At 62.2% G+C, this 23,853-nt stretch overlaps 1 protein-coding gene across 3 annotated transcripts in view; it reads right to left on the bottom strand.

The window, feature by feature from the left end:
• The window catches only part of CACNA1H (calcium voltage-gated channel subunit alpha1 H), a 64,157-nt gene extending 40,601 nt beyond the window's left edge, over positions 1-23,556 (bottom strand). For all 3 annotated transcript variants that reach the window (XM_053927771.2, XM_053927759.2, XM_053927763.2), the window contains exons 1-2: positions 23,242-23,556; positions 22,648-22,963 (exon numbers count right to left, since the gene is read on the bottom strand). In XM_053927771.2, the coding sequence (XP_053783746.1) occupies positions 22,648-22,945 (298 nt within the window). In that variant the 5' untranslated portion in view covers positions 22,946-22,963; positions 23,242-23,556. The remainder of the gene's footprint in view (positions 1-22,647; positions 22,964-23,241) is intronic.
• Between the last annotated feature and the right edge of the window lie 297 nt (positions 23,557-23,853).

The following is a 23,853-nucleotide window of genomic DNA, read 5'->3' as shown; positions in this document are numbered from 1 at the left end:
GCACCTCCAGCCACTGCTCTCCAGGGCCTGGTCCCCGCCAGCCCAGCCCCCACACCTGACATTTACACAATGCCACTGCTGGTGTCCTTGAGGTGCTGCCCACAATTAAGGGCCGATGGCCCTCTGCACAGAGGGTGAGTATATTCCCGCAGCTCAGGGCCGCATTCTGGCCTGGGCCACAGTGCACAGCGCACACTCGACGCGAGGAATCCTGGAGCCAAGGTGTGAAAAGCCCCCGTCCCAGGCCCAGGGGATGTTGGCCCCATGAATCCTTCGGCCCAGGCAGCGGTCACCTTCCCTGCTTGACCACCCCTGATGGGCCACTGCCTCTCTCTAGGTCCCTCCCAGCCCTGTCTCCCAGCCCTAGTTAAGGGCTTGGTTGCATTCCCTGCAAACGCACGTTACAGCCCTGGCCCCCAGGACCTCAGAATTTGACTGGAGAGAGGGCCTTTAAAGAGAAGATCGAGGTGAAATGGGGCCACCTGGGTGGGCCCTGATCCAACCTGTCGTTCCTGTAAGAGGACAAGATTGGGACACGGGCACAATGACTGACCACACCAGCTACGTGAGGACATAGAGAGGAGACCGCCTTTACAGAGGCCTCGGGAGTCACCGGCCCTGCCCACGCCCTGACCTGGGACTCCCAGCCTCCTGGAAACACCCGATGTTGGAGCCGCATGGCCTGTGGGGTGTTGCTTCCGCGGCCCTGAGCAGATGAGTGCACCCACCGTGGGCCACCACATCCTTGAGGGACCTTCCTGTCTGCTGGCTCGTCCTGGCTGGAGTCCCCTGGGGGGGCGCGGTCACGATGCCCTGTCCCCACAAACTTCCAGAAGTTGGGGTAAAGGGACCCGGGGGAATGGCCAGGGAGGGGGGTACCGGCTGCCCGGAAACAGGAACAACTGAACAGTGGCAGCTCCCCAGCCAGGGAGGGTCTCTTCCACCACTGCTCTCCTGGTGGGTAAACTGAGGCTCGGGACTTTTCACCTGCCGGTTACCAGAGAACCCGAGCCTGGCCAGCCCCAGGACCCCAGTGTCCCCTCCTACCTCGCTGCCTGGGGCAGTGTCTGTGGACACTCAACCTGGCACCTTTGCCCCCTGTCCTCTCTGGGAATCCTCCCCAGACAAGCGGACTCGGCCCCCATCGGCCCCAAGGGGCTCTGCCCTGCCATGGACGCCACTCTTGGCCTCCCCAGTGGCAACCAGGGCCACTGTCTCTACTGTGTTTAGAAGTGCCCCCACCCTCCCCAGGGCCAAGGCTGTCCTTGCCACTTCCCAGAGGAAGACCTGGCAGCTTGGGTCATGTGCAGAGGCAGGCTCCCTGTGCTGCCCGAGGCTGGCCACCAGCTCTGCAGGTACAGGCCCCAGGCCCAGGGCCCGACCCAGGTGGCGGCACACAGCTGGGCTTCCGGAGAGCCATCAGTGCAGACGGGCAGGAGCAGGTGCTACGTCTCCCCATAGGCCAAGGCCCTTGTTTCGTCAGCTGCCACGGTCAGCCCCACAACCCTGTGCCCGAGACGAAGGAGGGAGTCCTTCAGACAGGCGACCCCGGCTCCCCTCAGCTCTAGTTAGCGTTCCACGCAGCAGCACACTCACCACCAGGCATTGGGGAGGCCCTGGCACAAACATTTCAAAAGACACAGTATTTGCGTTTAATGGGCGGAAAGTCTTTAAGCTGAGAACCCAGCTGAGCCATTATACCAGCCAATTTGCAGAGAAGTCTAAAGCACCGCATGCAGAGACTGCTGAACGAAGCACACCCACGTGACTGGAAATGGGGCAGCGGCCACAGGAGCACCAACCCCTGGACGGCCATCAGGATGTCCTTGAGTATCACAGGCCCAGGCCAGCTGTAGACAAGAGGACCAGGGAGCAGAGCCCAGGTGGCAACAGCAGTGGGGAACCCACACTCTGCCCGACACAACCACCGGGACACATGTGGCTGATGTGACCTCCGTAGCCCAGTCCCAGGGAGCCCACCATCTGCAACACCCATTTATCTTCCTGCCCTGGGGACACTCCTATTCACCCCTCAAAACCCACACCACGGACCCCTCTGACAAGTTCTGTGAACTAGCCCAGGAGCTCCTCTGCTAACTCAGACCTTCACTGAGCAACCACTGTGTTAGGGACCACCCCAGGTCCTGGGGCGTGAACGAGCGCACACGGGCAAGCCTTCGTGGCGCTGGGCAGACCATGAAGACAGGTGACGGGTCCGGCAGTCACAAGTGCCAACAAGGACATCTGTGCAGTGAGGGGTGTCTCAGGCCTGAACACCCCTCACACCTCTCAGCCTGAAAGGAAAGGCCCCCCTTGGCTGCTGAGGGCACTCCAGCCTGTGCCCGGGCACTGCAGTGCGAGTGGGGAGGGGTGGGGTAGGGCAGAGCGGCAGGGACGGGGAGTCCCGCGGGCGAGCAGAGTGGGGGCCAGTGGGGGCAGTCTCCTGAGTTACTGAGGCAACTCCCAGTTCCGGCTCCTCAGCTCCCTCACAGCACCGGGCAATGAAGAGCAGGGGTTCTGTGGGCCCCCCCACCCCAGCACAACTGGGGCTTCGTGGTACAACACAGAACAGCTCACGGAGGAAAGGCAGAGACCTAAAGCAGGACACAGAGCTCTCCTGGGCCTCCTCACAGCACTCCTTGTTCACCCCTACACGGAGGGACGGACCCTCAGGAGACCCAGGACACGGATGGCTTTGCTTGGTCGGTACACCAGTGTACACAGTAGGACCTCACTCCCAAATGGATCACGAAGACAGCAGGGTGCATAGGCCTGTGCACTGGGGCTGTGCACACAGTAGGACCTTACTCAATGAAATCACTCTGTAGGACCTCAAATTATGCGGGACCTTGGTTCAGTCCTGTGCACACAGTAGGAATTCACTCTCAATGGACTGAGCACTCAGTAGGGCCTCACATCATGTGGGGCTGTGGATGGAGGACTCTGCATAGTGGGGCCTCCCCTGTGTGAGTCACTGAGCTGAGCCTCCTCTGAAGGAGATGCAGTCACAGGTTATGCACACAGTAGGCCCTTGGTACCCACCTGCCACCACACAGCCGGTGGCCCAGCCTGGCTGACGAGGGTAGGTGTCTTGCACTGGCATCTGCTCATCCACAGGCTGACTGCAGGCCGGGGCCCCAGGGAGCTCGCAGCCCTTCAGCATGGGGATTGGCCCATCCTGGCTCCCCTCCAGCCGCCAGAGTCTGAATCGATCCCCTAATAACTCGATCCATTAATGTTTGAGCAAAATTCTTGTAAACCAGCAGGGATAGGATGGCTTCTGTGAACTGAGTCATTTTTTTAAAACGCACAGTGGGGTGCCTCTCCCCTCTCTAGCACAGCATCCGTCCACGCTCACTGCATCCAGGAAGGCCCCGGGTGCACCTGCTGGGGGCGGGGAGGCCACAGGCATGTGGAACCCCACAGCCTGGCAGGGCACTCTCTTCCCTCCAAGCACCACGGGGCCCTGCCCTTCCCACCTGCAGCCTGGCCACACAATGGCTTTCCCCTCTCACGTCCGGTCTGGTTGGGGGCTCGCACTCCCCACCACAGGGGGTAGGTGGGTGGGTGGGGGGAATCTGCGCGCTAGCACCTCCTCCTGGAGGGACACATGCCACTCAAGGGTCCAGTCCTAACCAAGGGTGGGCTCTGAGGGAACCTGGGCCAAAGGAGGGGAAGGGGCCTGACAGCGGCCCAGGGCCCAGAACGAGCCAGCCGGACTCTGGCCCAAGGCCCGAGGTAGTGGGCAGCAGTGTGAGGCTGCTACCTGCCAGGACCGCTGGAGGGGGGCAGGCCCCCAGGAGTCCCGTGCTTCTCCCTGGGCACTTTCTCAAGCACTGCAGACATCACCTCATCGAGAAAATGGGAGCCCCAGACCTCACATTCCGCCCAGGAAAAGCTGTTTCAGAAGGAGCCTGTAGAATTCTCAGTGTGGGCTGAAGACCCAGCCCCTTCGGGGTTTCCTTTGGTGACCGGCTTCCTCACCGGCACCCTGCTGTGCGCACGGGTTATTCCAGAGGCTTCCGACCTGGCCTAGTGCGGTGGTGGAAGGGGCAGGCCACTGTCTTTGGATTCTCCCATCAGGCCAGGTGACTTGCAAAACCACAAAATGCCCCTTTTCTTGCTACAATTTTGTTTTGGAAAATATACTCACTTTTCATTAAGAGAAAAGTGCTAGGGTGACATATAAGAGGTTTATTACTGTTTTAAGTGATTACTAAACAGCAATTTCTAAGCAGTTTCTGCTAAACTAAATTCCTAAGTTTTTCAGTGTTAAATTCCAGTAGAGTGAATGCTGAGGCCGAGTCCTGTGACAGAAACTCCGGGCCCCACGCACCCGTGAGTGGGACCGTTCCGACAGCCCGGGGCTGGGGGGCCTCTGTTTTACCGAGCTGGGGAACAGGGTGTGTCAGCAAACACCTGAGTGTCCAGGGGCTGACCAGGGGCTCCCACACTCCAAAGGAGGTCCCCCACCGCCAACCCCGCCTGCTGGCCCCCAAATCCCCTACCCACACCAATGGAGCTCCACAGCCCCCACCCCTCCATGGGCTCCCTTCTGGGCCCCCACAGTCCTGCCGCCCCCCAGGTCCTGAACCTGCTCGTGTCTCAGGGACCCCCAATGGCATCCAGCCTCCCCCCACCCGAGGACAGCCCCTAGGTTCCGACTGACCCCAGTAGCAGCCGCACCTGAACACACTCAACATTCACAGGGGACGGAGGCACTTGCAGGGCCTTTCAGCCACACGAACGCCACTCCCGCGTGGGCAGTGCCCCATGCTCCCACCCAGCGCAAGCCGCCTCCCTGTGTTTCCCTCCTAGAATCCCCTCCCTGCATCTGCCACAGACCTGAGCACACCACCAAAGAGCTGGCCCAAGCCCTGAGGATCCCAGACGGCACCCTGCCCCGCAAGGCCCCGAGTGGGGGCCCCCAGTGCCTGGAGGGCCTTTCATGACACCCACCCTTCCCATGGGCAGACCCTCCCCGATGAAAGGCACCACAGTGACCCCTGCAGGGGCAGGCACCCCTGAGGCCCCTCCTCACTGCCCAGGAGGCTGCTTGCTGGACTGAGGGCCGTCTCTGTGGTTACAGGCAGGCAGCTCTGAGGAAGCCGGGTGCTTTAATAATAAATCCTTTAATTAGGGAATCCCGCTCCAAGGACAGGCACGCAGGTTACCCGCTGTTCCCATGGCTCAGGGTTCCCGCTGCAGGCCCTCGCTGCTGGCTGCTGCGGGGAGGGCAGCGCCTGGGGCCAAGAGCTCTGGGGGAAGCTGGTGGGTGAGGGGGGGTGGTGGAGTGTACCTGCATCTGCCTGAGGGAGGGCGTGTCCTTCACGTGGGGACACAGAAGGCACTTTGGGAAGCTCAGCCTGCTGCCCTGCCTCACACACATTTCTGGAAGCTTCTGTGAGGCCAAGGTTCGCAGGTATGAGCGTTTGCAATTTGTTTCTGGCTCTGGATGAGATAGGAGCACCAGGGAGGCTAGACCCCAGGCCTGCGGCCAGCACGTGGACTAAGGGGAGCTCCCCACCCAGAAGGGGCTGTGTGAGGCCTGGAACGCTTCCAGCAGGCCAGAGACCGGCTGCCACGGTCCAGGAAGCTTCTCCAAGGGCAGCTCATCACCTCCTCCAGTTCTGGCCCCCCCTCAGATCCCCATGAGGACCTGCTGGCCAGCAGCTGCCCCAAGCGGCCCAGGTCCCCCGCAGGCCCCCAGACTCTCAGGAGCTCCAGCCCAAAGGAGTGGGGATGCCCCCCAGGAGGCGACCATGAGGGGGCTGCTGGGTAACCAGGGGTTTCCCAGAGTGCACTCCAGGAGAATGCCCTGCTCAGGAGGGACAGAGGCCCGTATGGGACCAGATGGGGCTTGCTTGGCCAGAGTGAAGGGTGTGTGAAGGGGGAGAGGAGACAGGGCGGAGGCCTCTGTCCTGGGCAGGGGTTGGGAGGTGACCCCTGGGCAGGGTCAGGGAGGGTCTGGGCAAGCAGAGAGGGCAGAGCCGGATGTGGGGGCCCGGCCAGCACAGCAGCCCCTTGGAGCACCTGCACCGGCGGCACCAAGGTCCCAAGGCGACTGACTCCCCACGGCTGGCGCCGGGCAGCTGTGCACCGAAGTACGAGACGACCCGGGACCAAGAGCTGTGGGCCCTCAGTGCGGCCCTCCGCCCTCTGAAACGCAGGCTCCCGCCTGGTGTAATACTGAGCTGCCTTTGATGGCTGTGAGGGGCCCACTCAGCCCAGTGCCCTCCTGGTGGTGACTTACCTGTGGCAAGCACGTCATGGGTGCCCCAAAGGCAAGGGGACATGTGGCGTGAAAATAAAACAGGGCACACGGGAGACGAGAGCCAGTGGCCACTCCGGGCCCCCACCAGAAGAGGGGTCCTGGCCCCCCTGGCCACACACTCTGCCGAACCCCATCTGCAGAGGATGTGCCAGGAGGGACATCAGAGGGGATACAAACCCGGTTGGCATGGCAACTGGGAAGCCAGCCCGGACCTCAACAGGATCATTACGCGTTGAAAAGAGAAAGACACTTCTGGTTAAAGCCGGAGACACAACGTCAGTCCCCGGCAGTCTTTAGGGACGTCGGAGACGTGGAAGGGGCTCTGCCCAGGCCAGGGAGCGAGTCTGACAAGCTTTTCGCTGGCCTAGTTGCCCCTTCCGTGTCCCCTTCCATGTCCCCTGGTTCCCCTTGTCCTCTTCCACAGTAAAACTCTGACCTGGGGCCACAGCTGAGTCTGCCGTCCTTGCCCCAGATTCCTCAGAACTCCTGCGGCCCAAGGCCCTGCCCCACCCTGCTGGTAGAGTTGCTGGCCCACAGAAAGGCCCAGAAGGCTGGGAAGGGGGCTGCCACTCCTGGAGGTTGGGTGTTGCCCAGCAGACTGCACAGATGCCCCTGGGGTTGGCTGGGCTGGGGTCCAGAGGCAAAACCCCCACCTCCGTGCCCACCAGGCACTGCAGCCTGGAAGGCAGGAGGCACCCTGGGAAGGGTGGGAGGGTGCTGGGGGGGAACACTGTCTCTTCCTGCCCGGCCTCCAGAGCTCTGCAGATAAACAGTCTAAATTAGGAATTAAAACATCCCTTGCTCCCACCAGCCAGCAGGCTGTATTTCAAACACGCAGGAAACACCCCAGCCACTGCGGCCCCAGAACTTCCTAACGTGATTCTGTGGGATCCGGCTACGCCAAGGGCAGAGTCTGTGCTGGGGCGCAGCCGCCCGCCCTGGCCGGTGGGCCCAGGGTCGGAGTCTGGGCCTCCAGCGCCCAGTGGGGCCATGCTGCCCTGCCCAGCCTCCGGCCAGCCCCCAAGAAGGGGGCATGGAAGAGGGCACAGAGTCCCGTGGCTGTGACTAGGAGGAGTAAACGCACCCTTGACGATCCTGGCTAACTGCCCCGTCTCCCACCAGGGAGAGGCCTCTGCCATACCAGGCGAGGACGTCTACCCTCAGGCACTACATGGGGTCCCTGGAGGGCAGAGCCACATGGACACCCCTCCCTGTGCTCCAGGGTTCACCCAACCAGGCTTCCTGCCCACCCACTCCCAATGGGGCGCTGCTTGGAACAGGGTGCAACTGGAACAGAGGAAGCTCTGTGCTGGAATTTCAGGCATCAGGGAGTCGACAGAACTCCAGGGCTCATTCCTAAATTCCAGCTGCCTGGCACAGTACTGGAGCTGCCCAGTCCACCAGGGGTCACCTGTGGCCCAGGAGGCAGGGGATGGGTGTCAGGGTGGTCCGGAGGATCCCACCTTCATCGGAGGGGTCTGGGTAGAGGACTCAGAGCCAAGGTCAAGCTGGGAGAAGGTGGGGGGGTGTCAGGAGCTGAGAGCTGGGAGGGCAGGCCTGGCACAGGGAGGGGCTCCTCCCCCTGCTCAGTACCCCCGATGTGGACACCGCCTGCAACTGCCCCAGGTCAGGGAGGAAATGCTTCCTGGGGTGTCTGCTGCCACGGGGAGCCCTGCCCCAATGCCCTCACTGACACCCCCATGTGGGCACCTGTCTGGTGACAACGGCTGAGACCTGTCCACTCTGGCTGCACGCAGTGGACCACCGCCTGGGCCTGGCGGCACAAATGGTCCCTGTTCCTCTTGGCTCTCACCTCCCAAACACACACTGCCACCAATCCCAGCCCATACCCCACCCCAAAGAACCAGCAGACAGAGCTCAGCCGTGACTCAGGAGGCACGTGCTCGTCACGACAGCTGTGAGAGGGGCAGAGCGGGGCAGAGAGGGCGGGGGGGCTGACCCACGGGACCCAGACGGACAGGCGAACACCGGGGATCTGGCCCCAAACGCCGTCCGGCCTCGGGCTGTGAGCACCCGCAGCACCCCCGGTGACACCCTGCATGCTGCCGCTCGCCACGCGTCTCTGCACGGACCCCCCGGCCACGCGAGAGCCACAGCAGCCCAGCCCAGTGCCTCCACTGGCAAGTCCAGGCTGGCGCTCCGCCGGGAAGGAGCAGCAGGTCCAAACCACAGTGGCCACCAGGAGAACGAGCCGCAGACGCCTGGGGGCCCACGTGCCCGGGACACTGCTGAGGAGCGGATGCTGATGAACCAAGATTCCTGGCTCCACAGGGGCCCCAGTCCCTCCAGGTGTTAACCCACCAGACTTGGCAGTCCCGGGGAGCAGGGCAGGGGTGCATGGTCAGGAAGGGCCCCCATGCGACCAGCTCCAGTGGCCTGGGGCTCCCCAGGGCAGCCCTCTGATCTACCAGCTGATCCTCCATCCGTGGCGTCAGTGCGGGAAGAAGCACCCTGTGCACGACGCGAGCTGGTGGTGGGCGTAAGGCACCACTCGGGCTCCACGCACAGCCTGGACCTGCCCACCCGCCTGCAGCAACTTCCAGGCCCCACCTGCCACCCAGGACTCCGTGAGCCATGATGTGGGTGGCCCCCCGAGGTGAGCACGGCCCTGGGCCAGGGAGCACTATGAGCCATGTATAAAGCTGAGGCTTTAGGCCTAAAACTGCCACCCAGGCCTGGCTCCTCCATCCCTTCTTCCGTCTCGGCCCATCCCCAGCAAAACCCACCACGAGAGATCGTTCCACGAACTGGAGTTATCTAGAACTTTCCCTTCATCCTCCCAGCTGTCCGTTTTTACTGAGCATCCCATTCCTAAGCCATGGGCCTCAGGCAAAGGGGCCCCTTAGCTCAGCCTGGGAGGGTAACGGGCTCTCCCGAGGCTGCTCAGTGGTCACGAGGACCTGTGAGGGGACATCTGCACAGGGAAGCCCTGGACGGGGCCGCAGAGGCGCAGGGCTGTACAAGTAGCCGCCAGCGGCTGCCGGAACAAGTGCTGCCTCCTGAGGCCTATTTTAGGCCCACGGCTTAGAAACCCTCTTACCCAGGTATTCCAGGGTGGGTGCTACCCAGGGGTCCCAGAGTGGGGAGCCAGGGGTGCCCATGTGGGCACACGTAGGTGTCAGGAGGGCATAGGGAGGCTTGGCTCAACTGCAGCAGCCCCCACAGGGGTTGCCTGGGGGCTCAGGAAGGCCAGAGACGCCAGAGCTGGAGGCCGAGCCTAGCCAGGGGCTGCGGGGCTCGGCGGGTAGGGTGCGGGCTGGGATGCCTCATCCAGAAAGCTCTCCATTGGAGCCCTGGCCCTCAGGGCCTCAGACTGCGACTGCACTTGGAGAAAGGGCATTTAAAGAGTTACCTTGGTGAAAGGGAGCCACCTTGGTGGGCCCTGATCCAGTGTGACAAGCGTCCTTACAAGGACAAGAGACTGAGACACTTACACAGAGAAACGAGCGGGTGGGCAAGCAAGGAGAAGACAGCCGTCCACGTCCCAAGGAGAGAGGCCTCGGAAGGAACCAGCCCCTCTGGCGTGACCTCAGCCTTCCAGCCTCCAGGCCCAGGAGGAAATAGAGGTCTGTGGTGCTTTGTTGTGACAGCCAAGTAGACTAGTCCAGGGGCAAGGCCTGGAGTGTCCTAATCCCCCCAGGACAAGGCATCCCCAGAACGAGGAGGAGCAGGGGGTTCTATGTCCCCAGCAGGCCCTGAGCTGGGTTCGGGGATCATCTGAATGAATGAGGGCCTTTTCAGGGTCCATCAGACACATGGCTTCCCCCGACAGAGACCCCCAGTCCCAACCTGTTCCCCTCACAGCCATATGGAGACCTGCCCCCGCAGCACTGCATCGCCCCAGCTATGGGGGCCACCTGCCTCTCACCCAGGACCTACTCAGGCAGCTGGAGGATGTCCCAGAGTGGCTAGAGAGTGACCCAGGACCCCACGCCAAGTGGCCGCCCGGCCCAGTCTGGCAGCCCCATAGCACCGCTCAGTGTGGCTGGCCCTGCCGTGCAGTCAGGCCTGGGGCAGACGGCGGGGCCTCTGAGGGCAGGGTCCACCCCCTGCTTCAGGTTCCTGCACTGGGGCTTGCTGCACAGCGGGGCCTCAGACACTCCAGCGAGAGGAAACCAAGGGGAGGGGACTGTCAGTGCCTGCTGCAGGTGCCTGCTGTGTGCGGACTGGTGTCCGGCTGGTATCAGAATAGGCTGGACCGTGTGGGTTCTTGGAACTAGCAGAAAGCATGAACGGTCACCGTGGGCACCAACTCGACCTCCCGCCCGTCCCAGGATGGGTGAGGCCCCTGAATCCACCCTCGCATCCCGCACAGAAACCCACCGATTTTGTTCCATCTCTCGGGGTCGGGTGCCCTCACTCCTTCTATAAAGTTCTCATGATGCTGGGTGTGGGGCAGACAAAGGGATGGGTGCCAGCCCTGGGAATGAGCAGCCACCTGGGAAGCTGCCAACTCCCACGGACCTGAGTGTTCCCCTGCTCACCCACTCGGCGCCCACTGAGCACTTACGACGTGCCAGCAGCTGGGCAGACACAGGGAACTAAGCCAGGATCGACCCTCCAGGGCTTCTCTTTCTAGTCAAATGCCCGACGCCACCAGCGCCGGGTGCCTCCATTTTCTGTGACTGAGGAACCTACGTGGGGCCCCGGGAGGTGGGAGGGAGGGAGACTGAGAGGTCTCTAATCAGGGAGCAGCCTTGAACTCAATAAATTGCTTTATGTAACTTGGACCAGACCAGTAAACCAGGAGTCTGGCAGGGGATTAGTGACAGGTGTTGCCACGGCAACCTGATTAGTGGGAAACTTACGTATGTCTCAGCTCAGGCCTTGGCGCAGCTAGGCAAAGGTAAAAGGAAGCCCAAGAGATTCATTAGCAACAGGTTCCCATGGCAACCGCACCAAGCTCATTAATAATTTTTTTTTTATGCCAAGTGTGGGTGTTGAAATTCTCCAGAGGGCTGACGGAGGGATGGATGCCGAGCAAATACACATGCCAGGTACTCCCACCCGCAGCCTGGCACAGCCCTGCCAGGGCTCCCTGCTGACACATGCCCCGCCCACAATGTGCCCACTGTGTGCCAGGATGCGGGCCCAGCAGGCCACGTGGCTCCTACAACCATGCCCTGCAGGATGGACCATCAAAGGGAGATCCAGATCAGAAAGGTAGCTCATACTCAAGACCCTTCTTCTAGTCCTGGCTGGTGTGGCTCAGTGGATTGAGTGCTGACCTGTGAACCAAAGGGTCGCCAGTTCAATTCCCAGTCAAAGCATATGCCTGGGTTGCAGGTCAGGTCCCCAATAGGGGGCGTGTGAGAGGCAACCACACACTGATGTTTCTCTCCCTCCCTTTCTCCCTCTCTCCCCCTCACTCTAAAAATAAATAATTTTTTTAAAAGCCCCTCTTCTGGACTGATGGGACAGGGCTGCCCACCTCCCGGGGGTCTCCTGAAGTGTCTATTGAGGGGGCACTGGGGAACATCCTGCTCCCACAGGGTGGCCTGGCTTTGGGCTGAGGCCATGTGTGGCGTCCCACGCCCACTGGCCGCCTCCTTTGGGGTGACTGCCGCAGTGGTTTAGAGACCCGAGTCCAGCAGGTGAGGGGTTAGGAAGCAGGTGCTCTCCTCAATGAGTCAGCACAGTTCCCCTGTGGCCCAGCAACTGAAGGCGGGGGCTCAAACAAAACTTACAAGAATATTACTCAGCCATGAAAAGGAGCGAAACACTGACAGGGATGGTACAACAAATACAGGTGAACCTTGCAAACATAATGCCCTGCGAGAGAAGCCAGACACAGGGGTCACATGAGGTGTCCAGAACAGGCCAACCCAGAGACGGTGAGTTAGCGGGCGCCAGGGCTGAGGGAGGAGGACAGACGGTGACCAGACACTCGTGGGGACAGGGTCTCCCTCTGGGGTGACGCAAGTTCCAAAATGGATGTAGAGACACTTGCATGACTCTGTGACTACAGTGAAAACCAATGAGACGTGCGTTTTATGTGAGCTGTGCGGTGTGTGAGTCACGTCTCAGCCAACCCGACAGAACGCGTGGGGGCCTGAGGCGGCTGGTGTGGGCTCCAAACCCTGGAGGCCGCACGGGGACCCACTTGGAGCCCATTTCTTCACTGGCTGACAGAACTTGGGTGCTGAGGTGCCTCTGCAGGGCTGAGGCAGAACGAGGGGCTCCTCTGACAAATGGGGTGAGGCCCATCTTCACGGTTACCTTGCGCCAAGGTCAGAGGTGACCAGTGCCTCCCCCCACAGGGTACCCCCATCTGCTGCAGGAAAGAGTGTGACCCAGAGCCCAGCATGATCTTCCAAGGCACCTGCGTCCCAGGCAGATCCCGGTCGCTTGGGGTGGCCTGCCCCCATCGTCCTCCAGGCCCGGCGCTGTCCCAGTAAGAACACGCTCACATGCAAGAATCCTCGCCACCAAGTCACGGTTGCTCAGTCTGAACGTGCAGACCGGACAGATGCCGGGTGGCAGCTGCAAGGTGGCCAAGGAGCCATCACAGCACAGGAACGTGGGCTTTGTAACTAGAGGACACCCAGGCCTGTTCTGGGTGCAAGTGCCACCCTTCACGCCCCATGTGGGTGACAGCCCATTACCCGACTAGGAGCCACAAACCCAGGGCTGCCCTTTCACACTGAGTGGCCGGGCGGGGATGGGGGCAGGGGGACGGTCCCACCCCTGAACTTCAGAAAGGAAATGCTGAGGCAGGGGGGGAGAGTGTGGGGTGCTGCCCAGGCCTCAGAGCCAGGTGCAAGATGGCGGCCCCACTGTGCCTTCTCAGGGCCAGCCAGGCCCCCCAAACCCCCAAGGCCCAGACACTCTGCCCTGGCACCCCTCTCCCCAGCAACAATGCCCAGAAATTCCACTGGGCTGGGCTGGGCCAGACACCCTTCCCGGAGCCCACCCACCTGGGCCAAAGCCTTCCTGAGATGGTTCTGCCTGCCCCTCCTTACTCAATTGATCTAGATTTTGAATGTAGATTTAAAAGGAAAAAGGCTCTGGAATATATTCAGGAAGGAGTGTCAGGAAGCCCAGCTTCTAAGACATAAAATGAGGTTTAGGATTTGCCGTTTGTGAGCCTTTGTGTCCCAAGCCCACCCAGCGGGCCATCCCCCCCCCCCACCCGACGCTGCTGCTGGCTTCTGGAACATTCCTCCACATAATGACCTGGCCCTCCTGCCCCCTCCCTCCCATCAACTGCAGCCCCCAGCTCAGCTAATGGGGGGCTAGACAGGCCCCCCTTGTGTTCCAACACCCAGCTAGCCTCATTGCTGCTTCAGTCTCACCCTAGATGCTCCACCTGCAGGCACCCTCACTGGGAGAGGCTCCCCTGAACTGCTTGCCCTCCTCCCAAAAGTGGGCTCCACTCCCTGCGCCCCGATGTGGAAAGCCTTTTATGTCCTCGAACTCCCACTGAACCAATACCCAACCCTAAGCTTAGCCACTGGAGGGTGCTCCTGCTGGATGGGAACTTGAGGAGCACCCGGCTAGCCAGGTCCAAGGGCGCGTCGCACCTGCCAAACTTATGGTCATGAGAGCAGCGGCCGGTTCTGTGGCCAGAGCTGGGAGGCTGCCCTGCCGGCCGCCGGGACCAGGGCTACGTCCTCATCCATTTCAATGAGGTGCTAATGCAGGCTGACTCATCGGACTGCGGCCACGGCTGGCCACGCCCACAAAGACAAAGGGACGCAGCTGGATGAGGAGTGTGGCCCCCACCCAGCCAGCCCTGGAGAGGCACCGCCCTCCGCAACTTCCTGGCAGGTGGCAGTCACCCCTGCACTCTGGGTTCCTGTCCCTGGAGCAGGCTGAGTTGCATGGGGCTGGGGATAGTGGTGGGCACAGGCCAGCTGCTCAGAGACCCTCCCAGGTCACACTACGCCAGGGACCTCCCCCTTCTAAGATGATCTAAGATGTTTCCAAGACCTGATGCTCCCAGCCCGCTTCAGATGCCCCCATACCTCCCTCTCTCCGTATCAGGTCCCTGACTCTCACCCCACTTCAGACAGGCACCTAGGGGCCCGCCCAACACCTGCCCACCCACCCACCTGGCCATGACCTTCCCCAGCAACCTGAAAGTATCCCACGCTCTGCTCACACTCACACCCCGGCCCCGACAGGTAGTCCCCCAACCCTGAACCTAAACACTGTCCACCAGGGACCAGCAGTTGGCCTCGGCCTTCTCAGGGTCTCATCCATGTGTCCCCTGCCCCACCACATAGCTAAGGACTGCCCCACGTTCTGTACAAGGGCCCCAATAAGCCCAGGGTCACCAGGGAGGAGCCTTGAGACACCCCAGGCCCTCCACAGGTGAGCAGGGACCACAGGGACTTCGGAAAACCTGGAGCTGAGACAGCGCATACTCATCGCCCAGGAAAGCCCAGGCCAGGCTCTGGGATGGGAGGCCCTTAAGGGGAGCCCAGCTCTGGACTCAGCCCGTCTCTTCTCCGGCCACCGGTGGGGAGTGCCTCTCAGTGGCTGCTCAGAAGGATACGGCAGCAGCTGGAGCCCAGACGCCTCCCAGAGCCTTTGCCGCCACAGAGGGGTCCCCAGCTGGGAATCCAGCCCAGTCAGCCCTGCCAGCCACCAGCACTGCACCCTGGAGGAAGCTCTCCACCTGGCTGAGGGTCTGAGGACAGAGCCAGCCAGGTGGGGCTCAAACCCAGGCTCCCTCTGCAGCTGTCACCTGAGACCACAGGGGGAGCACTTGCTGAGTGAGGGTCGGAGACTCCCACAGCGGTCTCCAGAGGCTTTGTCCTGGGGCAAGAGGCCAGTCTAGGGGAAAGGTGTCTGAAGACGCAACATCATTGGGTGGACTCCAGTGGACACGTCCCAAGGGAAGCCCCCTGGGTGGCTCAGAGACACACCAGGCTCCTCCCTGGCGAGGGCACAGGTTCTGACGAGGCCTCCCCTCTACGAGGCTCGGAATGGCAGATTCTCAGCTGGCTTCCTTCCCCGGGGGGCTCCACTCCCCATCAGAGAGCCTGACCTGGTGGCTGATGGCAACTTGTCATAGAAGGGACTGCCTCTCATCAAGGGGCCCAGCCCCTCCAGCCCCTCCTGCCCCTCCCGCCCCTCCCACTGCGGATGGCGAGGGCGTGCCTGGGTGTGCAGGCTGGGGAAGGGGCTGCCTGCTAAGAGAGCTCCACAGATGGGGCCTTAACCACAGGAGTCCTCACAGTCTCCGCAGAGGCTGGAGGACAGACAGCGGGGCACCACAGGCTGGCTCCTCCTGGGGGCTGTGAGGGGCGGTCTGTTCAAGACCTGCCCAGCTCTGGCGGCCGCAGCAAGCCCTTGGTGTCCCTGGGCTTGTGGACACATTACCACAACACCTGCCCCATCTCCATGTGGCTTCTCTGTGCCCTATTATGAGGACACCAGTCATTGGATTCAGGGCCCTATGTCCCCATGAAGTCGCATTCAGAGGTGTCAGGTGGTCGTGAATTTGGGGGATGCTCTTCAAGCCAGTACAATGGCCTACACGTGCCAGCTTTTCTGGACGATGGTCACACCCCAGAGCCACGCCCCCAGACACTGCGTCCTCCTGCCAGGTGTGCGCTCCTGCCACTCTGTCCACCTTCCTGTCCCCGACAGCTGCTAACAAACCCACCCAGCCTGGCTGCTCTACGTGTCCCTCCCCCCACTACCGGCACAGGGCAGGGGTTCCACCTCTGCCAACCTCCAACACTGCCCCCTGTGCTGCTGTTTCTCTCTGCCCCTCTGTCAGCTCCTCGGCACCAGCCAAAGGATGGGGAAGCCAGGACACGGCTAGCCTCAGACCTCCTAGGGTATCTTGGAGGCAGAAGGGGTTCAAAAGTCCCCCAAGGGCAACAAGTGGGTGGCCCAGGACTCAGCGTCAGGCCTGGAGCCAGGAACACCCCATCCCGTGCACACACCTGAAAACATGAGGGCCCACTCCTACGGACACTCCCCATTCCCCACATGCCATTGGGGAAGCTTGTCGGTAGCTGGAAGAGGCTGAGAAAGCTGTTCCCTGGGCATCCTTCCAGGGGGCATGTGGGTGCCTAGCCCTCGGTCCAGCAGATGGTCCCAGCCACCGATCTCCCCCTGAGTGACACCCTGTGGCACTGCTCCAACCAGGGGAGCAAGTGGGCATGGGGGCACGTGCCTGGTACCCCAGCTGCCCACAGGCCACCACAACTAAAGGTCTTGCGGGGCACAGGTCTGTTCAGTTCAAAAAACCAAGGCCCTGCACATGACCTACTCCACAAAGGCCCTGTGGCTTGGGGGTGTTGACCTTGGCAGTAGGGCCCCAGCCTGACACCCCAACAGGGCCCGGAGCAGGAGGGAACCTCAGGGACACAAATTCTGTCCAAAGAATCTGCCACCGTCTAGAAAACTCCCCCCCCCCCAGCCACTCCTTCCCTTGGTTAATGCTTCGCACCCTCTGTGCGAGCTAGGGCTGGGGGGCCCCAGCACCTCCCCTGCACGGCCCTCTCGCCAGCAGGCCAGGGACTGGACTGGGCCCTTCAGCAGCCACAGCAGGGTAAATCCCACCCTGTCAGTGACGGAGGAGGATGGTCAGAGGTGATGTGAGGGAGAAACCACCTAGGCTACAGGAGGCAGCTGACAGCCCCTCCTGCTGTGACCAGGGAGATCCCAGGAATCCCAGGAGGCTGCACACCTGGCCTCCCAGAAGGGGGTGTCACTGACTTCTGAAGCCACCGACTTTAGGCCACATGTCCTGAAGAGCTGTAAGGGTGTCCCTACCACAGTGCTCTAAGCAGTGAGGGTCCGAGGGACTGCCACCTCCTGCCAGGTGCAGAAGGGCAGGGGAAAGGGAGGAAAAAAGGGACTAGAACAAAGGTAGGAGGGGGAGAGGCTGGGGCTCCCAGCTGGAAGCCACTGCAGCCTAGAAAAGGGGCACTGAGCCCATCTCCCTCCCCTCCCCAGGCGCGGTCCCCACCCTGCGTGCCAGCACCCTGACCTCACCTGGGGGCTGGCTGGGGGCGGGGCCAATAGCAGAGCCCAGAACAGAAAGAGGACATCGTGACCAAGCAGGCCTGCAGCAGCTTGCCAAGCACATCTGCAAGGGTGCCAGGGCCAGGCTTTGCCCGGCTCCAGGTGGGGGCAGGAGGCTGTGCCCACCTAGGAAGACGCCTATGGTGTGTCCCACCCCGACCCCGAACAGGTCAGGGGGCTCCCAGCCCCTCCTGCACTGCTAGCCAGCCCTGCATGCCCTCACTCTCCTAGCCTCAAGGCCCCTGCTGGGGCTTTCATCCCCATCAGCTCCTTCTCTTACACCAGACCCCGGTGCGGGGGACACACACACACACACACACACACACACACACACACACACACACACCTGGTCTCACCCTGGGCCATCCCTAACTTTTGGGAGCCTAAGGGGGTGGTTTCCAGGTTCCCTTCCTTGCCGGCCCTACTTCCAACTTTGCAAAGAGAAACTGTGGTTGAGGCCAGGGTCGGGGGCTGCTCTGGGACATGACCTTGCCCCTTGTTTGCATCACATGTAAGAAGGGGTTGCTCCGGTGCCCAGGAAATCCTCCCATGACCAAGAAAGGTACTGGGGCAAAGAGAGGCAGCTGCTCACAGGGCGAGGCTCTCTGCTCCCCCCAATCTGGGGGAGCTAGAGGGGGCGGCAAAGCCACCCCGAGCTCTAATTTAGCACACTCGTCAACTGTCCTTACTAGTCACAACTCCAGGCTGACAGCACCACCAACACGCTCCGCACTCCTCGCCGCAGCAGAGGGCAGGGACAAGTGGCCTAGAGGCAGGAACCCGTGTCTACTAGCCCGCCGGCCTGCAGGGCCATGCGAGGTGGCACACCCCTGCCTCCCTTGGAAGGCGCGTGTGTGCTCCGCGGGGCCCCTTCAGAGGGAAACCACGTGCTGCTACTCGCTTTGCGAAGGCACCGAAGCAGACAGACCCCCATCTGTCATCCGTGACAAGCAAAGTGCTCTGCCCCTGGGGACCGTGCTGAACCTGCTGCCAGCTCGTAAGCCCAGGCTGCTTCCTTCCCCGCCGCTGACTGGGCACCCAGGCCCTACGTCAGGCTGTGAGCCGACAGACTTACTTCCCTCCTCGTGTTTGTCCAGGACGGGTGCCCACGTTTAACTCTGCCTGAAAATCCAACTGAGAGCCACGTGACTTACAGTTGTTGCCAGCTGCGTCAAAATTAACCACTGGGACGAGGCGAGAGTGATTGTTTTTTAGTGCCCCTGAGTTAAATACCTACTTGCAAGAAGGAGAAAGAAAAAGAACATTCCTCACTCAGCTTCAAGGGATGCCACCCCCACTTACCCCCACTTCCTGGGCGGGCTCTGAGGGGCAGGGCAGAGGGAACACGTGTGACACCAGGTGAATAGAGGTGACATATCTCCTGCCTGACCTTGGATGCAGAGCTGCTACCTGGATTCATCCCTAGAACATTAGACAGGCTGGCCCATCCCCCGCATTCCCTCACATCCTGACCCAGGAACAGGGAGTCTGGCCAGCAGCTTGGGGGAGCGGGGTGCCTTACCCCCTTCACTGTGAAGGGCAACCTGGACCACCTCTGAGCACTCCGCTGTTCAAGGGAGGGCACCCACGGCCCCCCTGGATCAGGGCACAGTTTGGGTGGTCCAAATATGAAGCCCCCCAAATCCAAGGGCATCCTTTGAAGGACGGGCAACAGCTTTGTCCCCACCTGGGACCTCAGAGGTGTCGGGGTAAGGAGAGCACCAGCATCTTCCCACTGCCCCGCCTCTGCTCCTTCGGTGCCTGCCACCTGCCCTTCCGTGCCCACCCCTCCATTCCTCCCTGAGCCTGGTCCCAACACTGCTCCCTCCTTGAGGAGCCAGCCCCAAACCCAGCTGGAGGCAGACCTACTTCCTGACCCCAAGGCTGGCCCATCACCCACCCATCATGCTCACAGGCCTTTCCCGGCCTCTCTGACCACAGCCCACTTCGCCCCTCACCTTCACCTCATAGCACACACCCCATCCCCAACTGCAGGGACACATTACACCTGCCCCCCACCTCTGCCTGGGACACTCCCGCTCCATGTCCACCCCCAGGTCTTCCCGACCACAGGTCCTTGTGGTGGGGTCTCCCTGGCTCCCAGCCCCCAAAACCTCCATCTAGCCCACCCTATTCTCCTAAGTGTCCTCACCGAGACGGAGCCAGCCTCACTCTACTGCAGAGCCGCCAACAGCGGGGTACGCTGGGCACACAGCGGGAGCTGAGAGCCCTGGTGCGTGCCCGTCGGGCAGACCCACGGTGGGCCCAACGTGGGGGCCCGCACAGAGCTCAGGCCGGGAGACGCCCGCTGAGTGAAGGTGCCTTGCAATCGGTGACAGGGTGTTCACAGAAGCCTCCACACCCCTCATCAGAGTCCCCCCCCACCCCCACCCCCACCGGGTGTCCCGGAGCCCCCAAGCACCCCTCCGCCACCTCCTAGTCCCTAAACACCCAGGCCGGGCTGCAGCGGGCCCCACTCCCTGCTGCCAGCATCCCTGGAGGGCCGGGCTCAGCCTGGGTGCCGAGACACAGCAGCTGTGACACAGGCAAGCAGCAGTCAGGAACCCTGGGGAGCCCGGGCAAAACATAACCCAGCCACACAGGCTACACAACACAGATCCCACCCACCTTCCACTATAAATAAACCCGTGTAGGAGAAAGAGCACTCGCCCCGAAACTTCCAGCACGATCGTATTTTCAAACAGCAAAGTCAGTCCATCAAGATACGGACCATCCTTGGAGGCTCCTTGGCCTTGGACTGGAGTTTCCCTGAAGGCAAAGACAGACCACAAGTGTTCCTGTGTGCAGGAGGGGGGGGCCACCCACTCAGGGGGACTCGGAAAGGTTCAGGACTTAAGGAAGGCCCCTTCCTGCATTCCAACTGCGCATGGCACCCCGGCTAGGAGGACGTCAGCTGGGACTGCCAGGCTGCAGGGAGTGAGGAGTTGTTCTATGCAGTGTAGGTTCCCAGAGCAAACCCCTTTATCCCGTTTCCCCATCTGAGTTCACCCTCTGCAGCAGGGGCAGCTCTAGGGAAGGGCAGTGAGGGCCCTAACAAGGCAGCTACCTGCGGGGAGGGAGAGTGAGACCTGGAAACACCTTGCAGCTACAGGACACTCCACAGTCCCTGGAAAACCCAGCCACACAGACGGCCCCCACGCCCCCTGCTTCACACAAGGGCACCCCCCCCCCCAAACACTCCCAGGAATCTGAAGCCTGTGCCGAGGCCCCACGGGCTTCCCTGAGGGAGCTGATCCCCACCTGTCCAGGCACTCCAGCTTAATTTAGGTTCTCCCTGCGGCCAGCACACACTCCAAGCCAGGGGCTGGTATGTGCTGGAGGTCAGCAGCCGTCCTCGCGTGGGTGGGGCCCCTGACAAGCCCATTCTAATAGGCAGGTGTGGGGTTTCCACAGGACCTGGGGTAAAACTATGTAGTCCGCAACCCCCTGCCAGTCAGAGGGGATCGCTCTCATCCCTGGGTGACCGTCCTCAGCAACCTTCCTGCTCTGGGGCCACAGGGCATCTTCCTCCTCAGGTCACAAAAGAGGCCAAGAACACCCCACATGGTCTTGCCAGCCCCACCCCCACCCCTCTGGGCCTCACCTCACCTGCACAAGGCACCCCTCTACTTCCCCTCCACTGAGTAACACAAACAACCCCCTAAGACATCCTCAGAGACACAGTCCAGCCTGGAAACGTCCAGAACACCAGGGTCAGGCTCGAAGACTCCCGTGGCTGCGAAGTGACAGAGCGGCCAGACCCAGGGGCTGTCAGGAGAGAGACAGCGCAGGCCCTGCTGGGCTCTCTCCCTATCTGGCCTCTGCTCGGAAATGACTGGCACGCAAGGAGGGCCGGCCTCCTGTCCCCTCTGTGTCCTAAGGCCTTTAGGCACCCCTAACATGGCCCAGCACCACACCCAGCCAGGCCACCTTCCTGCCAAAACAAAGAGGTCTGGCCAAGTCCAGGCTGGATTCTGGAGAGAAATCACACCTACAGTGCCCTGCAAGGTTAGGTGGGTTACTGCTCAGAGGCCCAAGCCCTCGGACGCCCGCCCATGGCTGCAAGGACAAAGGCAGGCTCCGAAGCCTGCTTCCACGCGCGGGGAGGGCCCTCTGGCCATGGCCAAGGCCCACCACCCTGGACCACCTCCTTTACAACCAGAGAGTGGTTCTGCCTCAGCTGATGTTTGGACTTGAGAAAAGAGAAACATGGGTTTTATTCCTTCTTTTTTGGGTACAAATCCTCTTTTGTATTTAATATTTACACAGTTAAACACACAAGGTACGAAAAATATATACACACATTACTCATTTCGCCTTTGTCTGCCTTCTCAACTCTGACAGGCAAAGTTTATGTCCAGGGTCCCGCTTGTCAACCTCCTCTCCTCAGCTGCCCCCTCCAGCCCAACAGCCTGTCTAGGACGCCCAATCCTGCCAGATCCAGGGGCAGGAAGGCTCCACACCCATAGCCTGGCCACCTGGCAGTCAGCTCCGAGGATAAGCTAAAAGTGAGAAACAGCCAGGGACAGGTGAACCAAAGCTGACAGTCCCCCAAAGCAACCTACTGGGGGGCAGCAGACCTGCTGCCCGCATCCCACAAATGCCCCTGGCAGGACTCAGTTCTGCTCTGGAACCTTCTCTGAAAGTCTGTGCCGTTCTGGCCAGAAACAGAACGGGTGGTCCCTTTCTCTCCAGCTACAGAAAGCATGGGGAGAAGGGACTACAGGGTGCGGTGCCAGCTGCCTCCCTGCCCCCAACCCTCACCCCCAGCTGCGCATGACTTAAATCGGCCCCAGCACTAGGTTCAGCCTGGAAAGGCGAGTTCACAATCAACGTCACCGCCTCTCTCCATGGAAAAGGACCAGAGAATGCGCATCGCTTGCCGGCCCCCACGGGTCTCCCGCAGCGCTCGAAAGCGCAAGGCACAGGTTGAAAACTTTGCTCCCCTTACTCTAGCTCCTTCCAGGCTTCTCCCCAGTGAGGGTCCTACCTCAAGGCAGACATTCTGTAAGCCTAGGAAGAATTCTTCTGACCCCAACTCACGGGTGTGCAGGGAGTTCTGACCTTCCCTCCCGGACGACCCCTCTCCCCTCCAAGCCCGCGGTAGCCTCGCCGCTACTCTTTCACTCTGCCGTCTCGAGTGGCTCTGGACCGGTCACACCCCATTCGGGTACAGACAGACACCCTACTGTCCCCCAAAGAGCGGCCCAAGCCACCTCTTTTGGAGGGGCGCGATGACAGCGTCCTGCGTCCCCCGCACGCCCAGCCCGAGCCGGGTACAACAAATCTGAGCGCGCGGGGGCGCACGCGGAGAGAGTCCCGCACCCCGGATCCCCGAAACCCAACAGCCAGAGAAGGATATGGGTTACAGACCAGCCGGAGACACCAGCTGCGCGGCCGCGTGGTCTGCCCAAGGCAGAAGAAGACAGTGGCCGCCAGCGCCGGGTACGGGACGGGCTGCTCCTCGTCGGCGCCCAGCTCCGCGTTGCGCTCAACAGCCGGACTCTCGGGGGTCGACGCGCTGAGCCCGGACCCCCGATCCACCTCGCGCCCCGGCACCCCAGGGCTCGCCGGGGGCGCCCCTGCTGCTGCCGCAGGGCCGGGGGCCGGCGCGCCCTGGGGCACTGGGATCTCATCCGCCGCCAGCACGCCCTCGATCATGGTAGTGGAGGGCAGCACCTGTGGGGGACAGGCGGTGACCGGGCCCCAGGAATGACAGCCTCGCCCGCCTCTGGCGGAGCAGAGCTGCGGGAACAGCCGCGGCCGCCGGGATGTCTTTGTCTTTTCTTATTAGAGACAAATGCGCCCCCCGCCCGCCCCCTCCCTCCGGCGAGGGCTGGGCGGCCCCTCCCCCACCAACGGGGCCCGGGCGGGTACTTGAGGGGCTCCTCGCCCGCTGCGCTCAAGTTGAAAGGGTCCCGGCGCGCAGTGGGGTGCGCGTCCTCGCCGCGTCTCACCTCACTCCGGCGGCCGGCGGTGTCCCCGCGGGCATTGCCCGGGCGGCGCAGTCACCGCGGACCCGGCACGGCGCTCGGCCCCGACTGGAGCACCGCTGCCCCCTCGCCCCCGGCCCGCAACCTCCCGGCTGAGGCGGCGCCTGCTCCCGCTACGGCTCTGGCTAACCAGGCGACGATGGTGGCCCGGGAGCGGAGGGGACCACAAGGCGGATGGGCGCGGGTCGGGGGCTCGGGTGGAGGGGTGCGGACCGGAGGCGGCGGCGGCGGCGAGCGAGCGAATGAGCGAGCCCAGAGCGTGTCCGCGCGCGGCGCAGGAAACTTCGGAGTGAGTCGTGGAGAGGGGGCCGGGAGGGGCGGGGCCAGCGCGGGGGGCGGGGCCGGGAGGGCAGGGGCGAGCGCGGACTGGGGGCACCCCCTCCTCCCAGGGAAGTCTAGGGGCGCCTCAGGGAAGGGCCGCTCCCGCCCTGAGGTGCTCGCCGGAGCGATCCCTTTTCCATCGCGGAGGACGACCCGCCTCTCCAAGGTCTGGGAGGTTGGAGGTGGACCCTACTCGCCCCTTCACCGCGCCCCCTCTCTCTCCCCGGCTAACGGGGCGCCAGGGGGCGCTCGCGG

Source organism: Desmodus rotundus, chromosome 1 (genome assembly GCF_022682495.2).
Source record: "Desmodus rotundus isolate HL8 chromosome 1, HLdesRot8A.1, whole genome shotgun sequence".
Classification (NCBI taxonomy): Eukaryota; Metazoa; Chordata; class Mammalia; order Chiroptera; family Phyllostomidae; genus Desmodus; species Desmodus rotundus.
The sequence above is the reverse complement of the archived record's forward strand: the minus strand, read 5'-3'. Positions and strand labels throughout refer to the sequence as shown.